Raw genomic sequence first — 15,419 nt, forward strand, 5'->3', positions numbered from 1 at the left:
CCTTTCCCATGCCCATATTCTTTTCTCTGTCTTCTCTCTGGAGGGTAGATGAGTCCACGGTCGGTTCCTCCCACATCCTGGATTCCTCCCCCGCCGCCAAAATTCCTCTGCTGTCCTGGCTTATCAGTTACCCTCAATCTCATTCAAACTTCAGCCCTTCCTTCCCTGGCCTCTGGCTTTCCCCCAAGAGTGGGTGAGTTAGGATGCATCCCCAATGTGGGTCAGAAAATCCAGAACTGTAGTGGCTTAACGAAGATTGAATCTGCAGTGTGGCTGGACCACGAGCACAGGACGCTCAGTGAAAGAACCAGACACAAAAGGCCACGTGGTGTGTGATTCCAGTTATGTGAATGTCCAGAGCAGGCACATCCACAGACAGGAAGTGGGTTAGGACGTCCTGAACACCTGCCACAACGCAGAGGGACCCTGAGGACACTTTGCTCAGTGAGAGGAGCCAGACACAGAAGGACACAGTCCCACAGGACCCCACTCCCAGGAGGTCCCCAGAGGAGTCCTGTCCACAGAGACAGAGAGGAGAGGGTGGGAGCCGGGGCTGGGGCAGGGGGTGGGGAGTCCGTGCTTCGTGGGGACAGAGTCTCCGTGTGGGGAGATGGAAAGTTCTGGAGATGGAGGGTGGGGGTGGTTGTACAACAGTGTGGGTGTGCTTCATGCCGCTGAGCTGTGCATTTAAAAATGGTCAAAAGGTTAATTTTATGTTACATACATTTTGCCCCAATTTAAAAAAAATAAAGAAAAGAAAGCACAGAAGTATTTGGCTAAAAGTATGCAGCTAGTGGGGGTTTTGATAGCAGGGGATTACCTACATAAATCATAGCACATGTCCACACTATGGAATACTATACTAAAAGTACTGCTGGAAAATCTATGTTATTTGAATATCAGCTCTGCCAAGGCACAGATTTTTGTTTGTCTTGTTCACTATCATACCCCTGATGTCCAGAGAGGTACCTGGCATGTACTGGGCACCCGATAAATACCCACCAGCTGGAGACTGCCTACATAAAACGTGGCACCTGTTGAATGAATGATAAAATCTTCAAGCTATAATGCTAAGTGCAAAAAAGCAGGTAATGTAACACCTGTATTTTCTTGATCCCCCAAAAGACCACTTTTCCATGTTTTATTGTTTCAGGAATCAGAAAGGAACCTGAACTATATTTCACTTAAAGCCATGTGTATGTTTAGCATGGTGTGGGGTGCTTTTCGGTTTTGTGGGTGGTTTTTTTTTTGGTTTTTGTTTGTTTGTTTGCCCCTGAAGAGCTGTTATTAAATTCAGATTGTTGTTTTCAACAACTAATGGCAATTAAGAGTGAAGGAAATTCAGACATGTGCACAGAACAGGATGCAAGAGGGAATAAATGTTTATAGGTCGGGGCGCCCGGGTAGCTCAGTTGGTGGATCATTCAACTTTTAATCTCAAGATTGTGAGTTCGAGCCCCATGTTAGGTGTAGATATTACCTAAAATAAAATCTTACGGGGCGCCTGGGTGGCTCAGTCGGTTAAGAGTCTGCTTTGGGCTCGGGTCATGATCCCGGGGTCTTGGGATCGAGCCCTCCATCGGGCTCCTTGCTCAGCGGGGAGCCTCCTTCTCCCTCTCCCTCTGCCTGCCGCTCCCCCTGCTTGTGTGCGCGCGCTCTCTCTCTCTCTGTATCAAATAGATAAATTAAATCTTTAAAAAAAAATCTTAAAATAATGTTTGCAGATCAATCACAGTTTTTCTGGCTAGGGGATGTAGTAAAGAAAGGGTTTTCACAGTTTCTCTCATTTGCTTGTCTGCATTTCCTGACTTGTTTTTGGTTTTTTGGGTTGTTTTGTTTTGTTTTGTTTTTTCTGTAGAGAATATATAACATTTATGCAACAAGAAACACTGTAGAAACTAAGTTCAGTCAATGGCATGAAAGATAACATAGATTGCTGGGACCTACCGTGCTGTGACTAAGGGCACAGGTTCTGTCTGGAGCTGGAGGAGCTGGGTTCAAATCCCCATCCTATCACTTGTGAACCCAGGGCCACCTGTATTCCCTGCGCCCCTAATGTCCCGGCGCCGTCAGCTTTCCCGCCTCTCCCGAGCGCCCCCTGCCGGCCAGCGGCTCGGCTACGCCAAACCCAGATCAGACAGGGCCTTTCGGCCGGCTTAGCCCTCGTTCTCGCTCCTGATTGGCTCCGAGTTGCTCGCGATGCCTTTCGGGGAATGGAGTCTCTCGGCCCGCGCCTGCGCTTCCTGTGGGCTGGAGCCCTGAGGGAGCCACAGGAAGTACGTAGCCAAACTTGCCCGGGTCCCCGAGGTCACAGTGATAGCATTGCGCGACGGGAATTGTAGTCCACGCGTTGGCAGTTTCGGCCTTAATTCTCTTGGTCGGAACGACAATCCCCACCATGCACCGTGCTCCCAGTTCGCCTCAGCTTGTGCGCGTCCTTCTACGAGTGGTAGTCTTGGCCCTCTCCGTTCCTCTTCTGTCCTGCGGGGGAGGCCGGCCCCCAGGACTACATTTCCCTGCGCACCCGCCGACACCCGCGGCGCCCGGCCGCGGCAGCCATTTTGTTCCTCCGGAGAGGCCCCTAAGATGGCGGCGGGGGAGACGGTGAAGGTTGCCGCCTGCCCCTCCGGGCGCTAGCCCGCGCTCTCCGCGTCCCCCGGCGGCCGGCCCATGGCCTGGCGGAAGCCCGGACCATGGACCTCCGCACCGCCGTGTACAACGCCGCCCGCGACGGCAAGCTGCAGCTGCTTCAGAAGCTGCTCAGCGGCCGGAGCCGGGAGGAGCTGGACGAGCTGACGGGCGAGGTGGCCGGCGGGGGGACGCCGCTGCTCATCGCCGCTCGCTACGGCCACTTGGACGTGGTCGAGTACCTGGTGGACCGGTGCGGCGCGAGCGTGGAGGCGGGCGGCTCGGTGCACTTCGATGGGGAGACCATCGAGGGCGCGCCGCCGCTGTGGGCCGCCTCGGCCGCCGGCCACCTGGACGTGGTGCGCAGCCTGCTCCGCCGCGGGGCCTCGGTGAACCGCACCACGCGCACCAACTCGACGCCCCTGCGCGCCGCCTGCTTTGACGGGCACCTGGAGGTGGTGCGCTACCTGGTGGGCGAGCACCAGGCCGACCTGGAGGTGGCCAACCGGCACGGGCACACGTGCCTCATGATCTCCTGTTACAAGGGCCACCGCGAGATCGCCCGCTACCTGCTGGAGCAGGGCGCCCAGGTGAACCGGCGCAGCGCCAAGGGCAACACGGCCCTGCACGACTGCGCCGAGTCCGGCAGCCTGGAGATCCTGCAGCTGCTGCTGGGCTGCAACGCTCGCATGGAGCGCGACGGCTACGGCATGACGCCCCTGCTGGCGGCCAGCGTCACGGGCCACACCAACATCGTGGAGTACCTCATCCAGGAGCAGCCTGCCGGCGAGGAGGTGCGGCCGGCGCTGCCCGGAGAGGGCCCCTCCGCCGCCGGCCCGGGGTGCGCGCCGCCGCAGGGGCCCCGCGGCTGTGGCTCCTGCCCGGAGGAGCCGCTGAGCGATTCTTACGAGAGCTGCTGCCCCACCAGCCGGGAGGCTGCCGTGGAAGCCCTAGAGTTGCTGGGAGCCACGTACGTGGATAAGAAGCGGGATCTGCTCGGGGCCCTGAAGCACTGGAGGCGGGCTATGGAGCTGCGGCACCAGGGCGGAGCGTATCTGCCCAAGCCAGAGCCGCCGCAGCTGGTCCTGGCCTATGACTATTCCAGGGAGGTGACCACCACCGCGGAGCTGGAAGCGCTGATCACTGACCCCGATGAGATGCGCATGCAGGCCCTGTTGATCCGGGAGCGCATCCTGGGCCCTTCGCACCCAGACACTTCCTACTACATCCGCTACCGGGGTGCGGTGTACGCCGACTCGGGCAATTTTGAGCGCTGCATCCGCCTGTGGAAGTACGCCCTGGACATGCAGCAGAGCAACCTGGAGCCCCTGAGCCCCATGACCGCCAGCAGCTTCCTGTCCTTTGCCGAACTCTTCTCTTACGTGCTCCAGGACCGGGCGGCCAAGGGCAGCCTGGGCACACAGATCGGCTTTGCAGACCTCATGGGGGTGCTGTGCAAAGGAGTGCGGGAGGTGGAGAGGGCCCTGCAGCTGCCCAAGGAACCTGGGGACTCGGCGCAGTTCACCAAGGCCCTGGCCATCATCCTCCACCTGCTCTACCTGTTGGAGAAAGTGGAGTGCACGCCGGACCAGGAGCACCTGAAGCACCAGACCGTCTACCGGCTGCTGAAGTGCGCCCCCCGAGGCAAGAACGGCTTCACGCCTCTGCACATGGCCGTGGACAAGGACACCACCAACGTGGGCCGCTACCCGGTGGGCCGATTCCCCTCCCTCCAGGTGGTCAAGGTGCTGCTTGACTGTGGGGCCGACCCGGACAGCCGGGACTTTGACAACAACACCCCACTGCACATAGCGGCCCAGAACAACTGCCCCGGGATCATGAACGCCCTCATCGACGCGGGTGCCCACATGGATGCCACCAATGCCTTCAAGAAGACCGCCTATGAGCTGCTGGATGAAAGGCTGCTGGCCAAGAGCACCATTCAGCCCTTCAACTACGTCACCCTGCAGTGCCTCGCGGCCCGCGCCCTGGACAAGAACAAGATCCCCTACAAGGGCTGCATCCCCGAGGAGCTGGAGGCCTTCATCGAGCTGCACTGACGGGGTTCAGAGAGGAGAATCCGGGAGGGGCGGAGCCCACGCGTGCTCCCACCCTCTTCACGAGCCCTTGGGTGGCGTGACGTAGAGGGGCTCTCTAGCCTCCGCGGCCCCGTCACATCTGCGGGGAGGGGAAAGGAACCAGCAGGTTGTTGGTGCTCACAGCCTTCAGGATCGTGTGTTCAAAGAGCTGTTTTCGGCCAGCCCATGGCCCAGTCTTTCATCAGGAGAAGATGCGCCCTTCCCCGCATCCCATCTGCCTGGGTTCCAGAGGATTTCGCCTCCTTGCCTGGAGGCAGAGGAATTGAAGCTTTTGCCTTCTTTCTCTCCCAGCAACAGGAAGAAGCTGAGAATCGGGTCCATGCTTCTCTGCCCCTACATTGCCAGAGAAACCCAGCCGCCAAATGCAGCGTCGGGACCGGGGGCTCCTGAGGTTGAAAGTTGGAGACTCGAGAAGCAAGACCGACTCCCTTCTTCCAGCAGCACACTTGCACCCCGCTCCCTGCTACGCCACCGTGATCGCGGCCCGTGAGCCCGTGGGCCGGGCTCCCTGCCCTGGGCAGCCTGCTCCTCGCATTGCTTTCGTTGGTTTGGTGTTCTGTTGATTCATGAGTGGGCAGGTTACACGTGGGGCACAGGAGTCCCGAGGTTTCGCTGCCATATATTTTTTTTTCTTTTTTAAAGAATGTTTTGTCAGATTTAAGAAGTTAATTTCACACAGGGAGGTTTCCATCGTGCCTGAGATGGCAAGGCTATCAGGAGTGAGCTTTACGGTGTGGAGAATTTGGTGAGGCAGGTAGAAGTCCCCAGCGTCGGGCCCGAAAGTAAGAGTGACTACGTCTTTTTTTAAAACTTCACTCATTTGCCTTCTACTCGGGCTTCCCGACGTTCTCATTAGCAAGAGAAGCATTTTCCAGATGCTGAGGGAGCTGGTGTGGCGTCTCTCCCCCACCCAGTGAGAACTAGCGTGGCTGGCTTGGGTACGGTTCTCACAATTACTGAGTCCAAAAACGGCAGGCCGCCTCAGCCTCCCAGATCCCAAGTGATGGGCAGCCCAGCAGCTCTAGCCATTTTTTTTTTTTTTAGCTGCTTGAAAGCCTGGATCCAGGCGTCCCCGAGCAGATTGCAAGTACGCTGCTGAGTCAGCCAGGTAAGACGGTGAATGTCCACAAGTTGCCAACTGCAGAATCTTGGTTTCCCATCCCCCAGGGTCTCATGTGCCCGTGCTGGAGAAACTGCCGCCTCGAGATCTTGCGATCTCTCTGGAGCGACCCTGCACACGCCCCGGCAGCCAGCCGCAGAGCAGGGGACAGTAGAAGGGGACAGAAGCAGCTGCCCCCGCTCAGGAGAGGGGGACATCGGGAGAGGGGCGTCCTCCCCCCCGCCCTGCACCTTTCCCCCAGCCTCGGCGGGCGGCAGCAACACGGCCCCGTGTGGGGCCCCTGGGTGTCCCTCCCCTCCAAGGAAACTCGGCCTCGTTTGGATTTGCAGTGTTAGTTAGGACATTATTTATTTACAAGGCCAGGCTTGACCTGTTGAGGCAGGAAACAGTCACTGTCCCTTGAAGGCACGGAATAAAGCAATGAGGCAGTTTACGTTGTGAGTCTTTGCGCTGATGCTCAAGTCCTCCGACGGGGCCATCAGCAGCTGCTGAGCGCAGAGGCCCGTGGTGTGGGTCAGTGGAGACCCCAGCCCCCAGGCCACCGTCTCTCACTGGGGGGAGTTCCTGGGGGTGTCCTGGGGCCACTGTGTCAGGTTTCCCCAGGGGAGTGGCCTGATCTGCGCGGGGGGTGGGGAGAAGACAGGAAAGCCACTGGTCTGCTCCAAACCCCTGCTTTGTGGTAGGGTTGCCGCAGAAGAGGTGGTGTGGCCCTCCAGAGATGGGGGGGGGGTGGCAAGAGGCTGCGGGTGATGTCGGTGGGCTTCCTGGAGCCGTTCCGTCTGGGGAGGAAGATCTGGTTCTCTCCAGTTAGCCGGGCCCAAGCCCTGCTGTGTGTCCTCAGGCCGGGGTGTGGGGGGGTGGACCCCCGCACGACTGGGGAAGGCCCGGCCTCCAGCAGCGTGTTGGGTGGGGGGCTGCTGCTCATCTCCTGGCCTCACTGGGGCGTCCGCCCGCCCCCCTGTAGTGTGAACACATCGTTGCCTTGAAGGAGTGGGCATTGAATCGGTAGGTGCTCAAGAGTGGCCTCAGGAGACACAACACCGGCCAGAGCATTTATTGGGCCCTTGCTGTATGCCAGGCTCCATCCCACGTGCCTTTGTGGGCCACTCATGGCAGCTCAGGGAAGTAGGTGTTCTCCCCGTTTCGCAAGTGGGGGAAGCCGGCTACGGCGTGTTCGAAGACTCGCCACAGAGGAAAGCCCACCCGGGCCACGCGCTTTTTTTTTTTCCCCCGAGCTTAGAACTGAGAATCGTGATTTCAGCCCCAGTCTCACGAAGGCCACTCAGACCAGGTGAGCGGTGATCCCACTGCGCCCAACAGTGGCGGAGGATCTGGTTCCTGGGGGCGGGGAGGTGTCCCCAGGTGGCGGCCCACAGGATGCAGGGCATCTCTCTGCCAGCTGGGGTCAGAGCTCCCTGGCCCCGACCAGTCACAGTGGGCTGGGAGCGCGGTGTGCGCGCTGCTCCACCCCGTGTCCCCAAACCTCTGCAGTCTGAGTGAAGGAGGGGTTGTGTGAAATGCAGGGACGGGTGCCACGGCTCCCTAAGGCCACACAGCAGACGTGGTGACAAGTCCCTGGCAGGTGAGCTGACAAGCTGAGCAGGCTGGGAGCCCAGGGTGGAGGTGCTGAACGCATGCAGCCCCCCACCCGTGGGAGCCGCTGCCCATCCTCCCCGAGTTGGGATCAGTGCCTTCTATTTTGCCCGCTTGGCCGGCTGCTCAGTGCATTCCTGTCTCCGACCTCCCAGAGCCCTGGGTGGTGTCCGTCACGGCTGGGTCCTGGGAGCCCCTGTGCCGAGGGAGCGGACGGGTGGGTGAATTCATGGGCGAGTGTCTCCCACCTTGGGGAGTCCGGGGCCTCCAGCTTGGGCCCCGCATGCCTGGGGCCCGCCACCCCCACAGGATTCCAGGACTGTCATCTGAGTGGTGTTTACAGGGAGGGGAGCAGAGCGTCCCGGCCCGGGGTTAAAGATAGCATGGCTCTAAATCACATCACAGGCTGGAAAGGGGAGGTGACCAGTCCCTGGGAGCACGGGCACTCCGGGCCGGCACAGCAGGGCGCTGACTCTGTCCCCGGAGCGAGCGGGTGTGGATTCCTGCAGGAGGCTCGGTGGGGAGTGGACAAGGAGGCCGTTCCACTGAGCAGTTACCACGGGCCTTAGGCAGCACCCAGCCCCGATCCGGGCGCCACCACCACCAGCCCTGCGGAGGGAGGCAGTGTTCCCTCCCGGCCCCCGGCCCCTGTGCCTCCCGTAGGTTGCAGGAGAGACGTTGAACCTGCCTTGGATGGGACACTTGAGACTCCCTAGTGCAACCTCTCCCCCTGCCCAATGCCTTAGTGTCCTCTACCAAAAGCTCATCAATAATTTTGACCCAATGTCCCCCTCCTCCATGAAGCCTTCCCTGATCACTGAAAGCATCTCAGCCATCACATCCCCCTTAGGTATTTCCTTCTCAGCCCGCAGGTAACTTTAGCCCCTGAGATGATCCTGATCCTTTTCTTCATTTGCTTCCTTATTTGTTCCTTGTGTCCCCTTCCCTAGAATGTCACCTGCACCAGCTCATTCCCTGTTGTGTCCCTGCCTAGAAGAGGGTCTGGCACATGGTAGTTTGCTGAATGAATAATGAATAAATGAATTCACAAGGAGGCCCATGTGGCCAGATGGAGTGAGGGAGGAGGGAGCCGGGGGAGCTGGGGCAGCTCAGGCAGGTGGTGCAGGGTGAGCGGTCTGCGCTTCACCCTCAGGGCGAGGAGAGATGTGCCTGGATTGAAGCTTGGAGGTCACCGGCTGCAGCTGCAGGAACAGGCTGGAGGGGGGCTGCACCGGGGTCTAAGTGTCACCTCAGGAAGCTGGAAGTACGAGTGCGAATTAAACCCCGAGTACATGGAAGCCAGGAAGGAAAACAGAGTGGAAATCAGGGAAACAAATGCACAAACAAGGGATGCCCTGCGGGCTTGGTCAGAGGAGTGAGTGACTGTTGATCTCGGGTCGTGAGTTTGAGCCCCACGTTGGGCATAGAAATTCCTTAAATAAATAAAACTTAACAAAAACTAAAAATTAAAAAAAATGCACAAACGATAAGAGAAAAATCAACCGAAAAGCTGGTTCTTCTAAAAGTTAAATGAAATTGACACAATGTGCACCGAGTAATGCCTAGAAGTGTCGAATCACCGGATTGTACACCAGAAACGAATTATCACTGCATTAACAACACTGGAGTTAAAAACATTAATAACAAAATATTTTATTAAGAACAAAAGTTAAATACAATTAAATGAAACACGTGCGGTGGGGGTGGTTCTGGCTTCAGCCCTCGGGCCACAAACCCACCATCAAAGCTCTGATGGGGTCGTTTCCTCATTCAGATAATGAGCATGCTCACTGGGCCATGTGGGACAGTGGTCAGGACAGCGGCCACGTGACCTCAGGAATGCCACCGCCTCTCTCTGTGCCTCAGTGTCCTCATCTGTAATTCGGGGTGAACAGCAGCAGCTGCCTGCAACGTGACAGGAAGGACTGAGACTGTCGGTGAAAATGTCCTGGGGCATGGGAGACACAAAGCCTCCTGGTCACGGGGCGCCCACTGTCTGCACACCCACTTACACGTCTGCTATGGATGGGCTTTGAAAGCTTCACATTACTTGTGTATTTATTCAAATATGTCTTAGGGAGCAAAGCTTAGCTAGGCTCCCCCACCCCACCCCCCGACAACATGTGAGTTTACAGGTGTTAATACTGCAAATGACCCACGTTTCAAAATAAAGACGAGTTTGTTACAAGTTTTTACCGAGAGAAAATTCACCATTTCTTAAAGTGTGCAATTCCATGCCTTTTAGTATAGTCTCAAGGTTGTGCAACCATCACCACAATCTAATTCCAGGAGGAAAAAAAGCCGGGGGGGGGGGGAGTCAATTTTAAAGCCTGTTTAAAGAAAACTGTTACATGACTCGAAAATAGAAAGGAAGTAGGGCGCCTGGGTGGCTCAGTCGTTAAGCATCTGGCTTTGGATCAGGTCATGATCCCAGTGTCCTCGGATCGAGTCCCACATCGGCGGGAAGCCTGCTTCTCCCTCTCCCACTCCCCCTGTTTGTGTTCCCTCTCTCGCTGTCTCTCTCTCTGTTGAAAAATAAATAAAATCTTAAAAAAAATTTTTTTTTGTAAAGAAAGGAAGTAAAGAAGAGGGCAGAAGGCCGGCGAAGCTCCTGAGGACAGGAGACAGGTGAGCAAGGCTGGGGAATGGGCGGGGCGGTGTCAGAGTTCATCACGGCCCCGCGTGACGGCCAGCCTTCGAGACCCAGCGAGGGATGGGCGGGCACGCGGCGCCACCCCAGCCTGCCCGCCGCCGGTGCCCAGGGGCCCGAAGAGAAGGGGGATAGGGTTTACAGGGTGGGGACCAGCGCAGAGCCCGATAGAGGGTCTGAGGGACCCCAGGGGAGCATCAGGGAAGACAGGAGATTGGGCCAGGCCCCCCTGAGAGGTCAGGAAGCTCCTTTTCTTGGGAAGAGAACAATTTTTTAAACTTCCCTTGGACATTGGAAACCCTGGCACCTCCCAGGGCTATAAAAAGGCCGTATCCCCTGACCAGGCTAAAAATAAAAGATCCCCGCCCAGAAGCACTCCGGGTGGGAGGGGGCACCGTGTGGGCCCGGTGGGGATGGAACTTGCTGTGTAACTTAAAGCAGGTGTCTGCCCTCTCTGGGCTGTGGTCCCCAACAGCATTAGACTGGACAATTTCCAAAGCCCCAGTTAGTGGGGATATTTATACGGTGGTTGTTGTTATTTACAGAGGCTCTAAGCGGGGAAAGGGGCTGCTGGTATGACCTGGAACTTGGCACTCTCTGCGGGTTCTCTGCTCCTCCAGCCTCTCTCCAGCCCCAGGCAGGGGAGAAGCTCGAATCGCTGTCCCATGGCGACCCCTGGTGGCACAGAATACTCACTGCAGCACCTTCTGGGTCTCCACAAATAAAGGCTGCATCCTGTTCTGGAGGAAGGTGGAGGGGGGCACATTCATGACACAGGTACTCAGGTCGGCCACACTGGCTCCTCCCCATCCTTCAGGGGTGCCAAGCTGCCTCCCACCATGGGGTCTTTGCATGAGCTGTACCTTCCACCTGCTGCAGGAAGCCTCCCATGACTGCCCCCAGACCCAGGGCCCCCACAGTGGCCTCTGCATCCCCCCATCACACCCAGGACCACCCCGGCTGCAACCACCTAGTGGTGTGTCTGTCTCCCTTACAGAGCTATGAGCCCCATGAGGGCAACAACAGGGTCTGCTTTAGTCAACACTGTCCACCAAATCTGAAACCATCCCTGGCATACACTAGGTGCTCAATACATACTGTTCAGTGAACGGATGACAAAACGAATGGACAGGACATTCACCAGCAGGCAGGAGGGAAACATAGAACAAAGAGGTTATTTTTTTTTAATATTTTATTTATTTATTTGAGAGAGAGACAGAGAGAGAACACGAGTGGGGGCAGGGAGAGAGGACAAGCAGACTCCTCCAGGGAGCCTGACGTGGGGCTCGATCCCAGGACCCTGAGATCATGACCTGAGCCGAAGGCAGACGCCAAACTGACTGAGCCACCCAGGTGCCCCACAAAGAGGTTATTTTAAAGATAAAAAGATGTGCCCATTAATTCAAAGTCATTTATTAAGCACCTGCTGTGTGCCAGGTACTGGGGTCCAGCAGTGAAATCAACAGATAAAATTCCCATCCTCTTGGGAAGGCAGATGATAAACAATGTGCTCAGTGAATAAGTGACTTACTATTTTTGTCTAAAAGTGCTAAGCATTAGGGAACAATAGAACGGGGTGGGGAGGGTGGATGAGGTTGTAAATGATTTTAAGTGGGGTGATCAGAGAAATCTCCATTGAGAGGACGACATTTGAGCAAAAATCTGGAGGAGGTGAGGAGGGGGCTATGTCGGCATCTGGAGGAAGGGCATTCCAAGGAGAGGGAACAGCTGTGTAAAGGTCCTGGGGCAGGACCACATCTGTGTGTTGAAGCCCATGTGGCTCGTACAGACTAGATGGGGGGGGGAGAGGGAGAGGAGGGGAGGGCAGGTCGCGCTGCGCCTTGGGCGCGGCGGGGAGGACCCGGGCTTGTACCTCCAGGGAGGTAGGAGCCCTGGAGGACGGAGGGCAGAGGAGGTGCTCACGGGCGCCCTCTGGTGGACCACCCAGATTGCGCCGGAGATGCAGAAGATTTGCAAGATTCAAAGTCCCTCAAGTTCTGCCCAGGCTCGGTGGCCGCCACGCATGCACTGGGTGACACTGGGCAATGCATTGCCGTCTCTGGGCCCAGAGAGCGGGAGGACATTTGTACAAGATCTAATCATCTCAGAAAGACATCATTCCTAGCAGGGACAAATCATCTGTTATTGATTCATGTTTCAGAGTTCTTAAAGAAGGGGAAATTTTCAAAAAAATTCCCCACTATTTTTCCTTAAGGCTGTTTGTCCTAGCGGGGATAGGGGGTTTCCCAGGAAACACCCCAGGCCTGGTGGGCCACTGGGGGCGCACTGGCCTTGGAGCGGTGGCGGCCACCAGGGGGCGCCAGGGCAGCAGGACGTGTGGCTGAGCCCCCAGCTCTGGCGAAGCGCAGCTCTGTCTGGAGCTGTCCTAGCTCACACTCTCGCCTCCGGGCCTTTGCCGGTGCTCTGCGCACCTCCGGGAGCTCTCTTCCCAGCCCATGGCTCATTCCACCATACGCCTCAAGTCTCAGCTTACTTCCTCCTTCCAGAAGCTTCTCTGAATCCCCCCAGGCTGGTCAGCAGTCCCCTTTGGGCCTCCGCAGCTCCCTACACTTCTCCATCACAGGCCTGATTCCCCTGGTCACTGCCTCTGTCTCTGGCAGCTGACCGTGAGCCCTGAGAGAACAGGACAGTGTTGTCTCAGGTCACCTTGGGGGTATGGTGACCACTCAATCGCCCCTGTGCCCACAGGTGCCTGCACCCAGTAGGAGCTCAATAAATGTGGGTTGGATAAGTAGATGGATGAATCACATCCTCTCCACCCACTGCCCAGGGAACTCCATAGGGGGCAGGGATAGCGCCCCAGACAGACCTGCACGCAGCAGGTGCTCCACATATTGTTCCTCAAAAGGATTCACTTACTGAGCAACTACCGTGTGTTGGGCGCTGAAGACACTACAGTGACCCAGACAGATCCAGGAGCCAGGAAAGGAATAAGACTATTTCACAGAATAAGAAACCAAAACAAAAACAAAAAACAGTGGATGTAATGAACAAGCAGTCTCATGATCTCCGTATGGGCTGGAACCCAGTAGAGACACCTGGCTCCTTCTTCAGCCCCCAAAGGCTACTGCGTGCTGTGTGACCTTGGATAAGTGACTTCCCCTCTCTGGGCCTTAGTGTCCTCATCTGTAAACTGGGGACAAGGATAGTCTCCCGCTCCTGGGCTGCTGGGAGGATGAAATAAGCTCAGCCAGCATGTAAAAGCTTCAGCCCAGGGCTTTCAAAATGCTTGTCCTTTAAGTATGCTGGAGTGACACGGGGACGTGCGAAGTATTGGAGCTCCAGACCTGAAGTCACTAGGACCGAGTACGGATGGGAAAGATGAGGTCCAGGAAAGGGCTGTGACTTGTCCCAAGTCTCACAATGTCTCAGGGATGAAATAAAGACTCACGCTCTGAATGTGCCCACTTGTCCCTCCTCTGCCTCCACCTGGGTCCAGTCTCCATCACGGCTGGACTGGATCTGCTCTGTTGCCACTGCTCTGGTCCCAGGTTCAGGGCTGCGCCCTGCCCCCCCAACTTCCTGACCGGTCCTTCCCAGAGCAGCCACCAGAGGGCGCCTGTGAGCACTTGAGTCAGGTCCTGCCCTCCTCTGCCCACAGCCTTCCAGGACTCCCACCTCCCTGAGGGAAAAGTCCAAGTCCTCCCCGAAGCCCCCAGGGCCCAGCAGGAACCTGCTACCGACCCCTCCCTGCCCTCCCCTCCTCCCTCCCTCCCCTTCTCTCATTCTGCTCCAGTCACACAGGCGTCCTTGCTGTTCCTCCAACATGCCAGGTAGGGCTCTGCCCCAGGACCTTTGCCCACAAGCTGTTTCCTCTGCCCAGAAAATCACCCCAGTCCTCAAGCTCTTTTCATCCTGGCCGGCTCCTCTTCCTATGGGTCTTGGCTCTAACATCACCCCCTCAGAGAGGCCTTCCCTGGCCACTCGGGCCAAAGTTTTCCCCCCTGGGACACCCCCATCTCACTGTTCATTTCTTCTGATAGCCCTTCACTTTCTGAAATTATCTCACTTCTTCCTGTGATGACTCATTCGCTGTCCCCTCTCCTCCGCCTCCGACTGAAAGGAGAGCAAGGGATAGATTGCGACTGCCTTTGCCCCTACTGCACTCCAGTGCCTGGGACAAACTGGGTACACAGTAGGCGCTCAATAAATGTTCACATGAACGAATGGCCTGTTCACCGCAATCGTCCAGTTATTTGCAGCTAGCTCTCGCCTCCATGATCAGAAACCGTCTGTCCACGGACCCAGCCCACCTCGGCCCACCCTGGAAGCTGGTCTCCCGGGCTCCTCCCCAGGTTTCACTTCAGTGCTGCGGAGGCTCCAGGAAGCTGAGCCCCAACAAAATCTGAGTCAGCGACTAAAATAACTAGTGGTATCTGACGGCCTGGGTGACTCAGCCAGGCCCGCCCTCCGGGGCCCCAGGAAACGGCGGAGAGGGCTTGCAAAGTTAATGTTTGAGCCAGGCTGTTGGGTGGGAGGGGCTCGCAGCTTCCGGGCACCTGCGGCTGGAGTTCGCCCTTCCGGCACTCCCTCCCTTGGAAATTATAATTCCTCCACTTCTGACCCGTGTGACCCTGCGGACAGATTCACCCCTTTGAGCCTGTTTTCCCTATCTGTAAAATGAGCCCAACAATATAAGCTTCTACTCTGAGGGAGGTCAATTTTGGGGATTAAAATAGGTTCAGGAGTGCCAGGCTGACTCAGTGGGTGGAGCATGTGACCCTTGATCTCAGGGTCCTGAGTTCGAGCCCCACCTTGGGCACAGAGATTACTTTTAAAAATAAAAATAAAATCGAATACGTTTAGATCTTTAAAGCCTGCACAATCCGTAAATGTGAGTGCCCAACAAGTGTTAATTCTATTCTTTCTCAAAGGTCTGTGACCCTGAAAAAAGATCAATCCCCTCCTCTCCAGCTGGCGGTTAATGAGCACTTACACTGCGAGGTTCAGTGTCTCACACAGGATCTGCTGACAACCTTGAAACATCAAACCCACTTCTCAGATGAGAACTCGAGGCTCGGAGAGCCGAAGGCCCTTGCCCAAGATCACATGGTCGGATCTGAGCCCAGCAAGGTGGGGAGTGGGGGACACGACACATCAAGGCAGGAACCTTTGGCAAAAAAAAAAAAGAGGGGCTACAGCAGTAAGTGCTCAATGTCCCCCCATGTCTTTTCTCTCCATGTTCTCTGGTATTAGAACCAAAACTTTTAGCAAAGCCCACGGCCCAGCAGAAGACTACATTTCCCAACGTCCCTTGCAGCCGAGGGTCCACGTGACTAGGCTCTGGCCAATGAAATGCGAGAAACTG

The 15,419-nt window shown here is 56.7% G+C and overlaps 1 protein-coding gene across 1 annotated transcript; it reads left to right on the top strand.

The window, feature by feature from the left end:
- Window positions 1-2,556: 2,556 nt before the first annotated feature.
- FEM1A (fem-1 homolog A) lies at window positions 2,557-9,817 on the top strand. The gene has a single exon (XM_032394438.1). The coding sequence runs from the start codon at window positions 2,694-2,696 to the stop codon at window positions 4,686-4,688; it is 1,995 nt and encodes a 664-aa protein (XP_032250329.1). The 5' UTR covers window positions 2,557-2,693; the 3' UTR covers window positions 4,689-9,817.
- Window positions 9,818-15,419: the final 5,602 nt, after the last annotated feature.

The sequence above is a fragment of the Phoca vitulina genome, unplaced genomic scaffold, assembly GCF_004348235.1.
Source record: "Phoca vitulina isolate PV1807 unplaced genomic scaffold, GSC_HSeal_1.0 scaffold81, whole genome shotgun sequence".
In the NCBI taxonomy this organism is placed as follows: Eukaryota; Metazoa; Chordata; class Mammalia; order Carnivora; family Phocidae; genus Phoca; species Phoca vitulina.

Excerpts from the sequence above, each read along its gene's own strand:
- FEM1A (XM_032394438.1), top strand. The coding sequence starts at position 2,694 with ATGGACCTCCGCACCGCCGTGTACAACGCCGCCCGCGACGGCAAGCTG.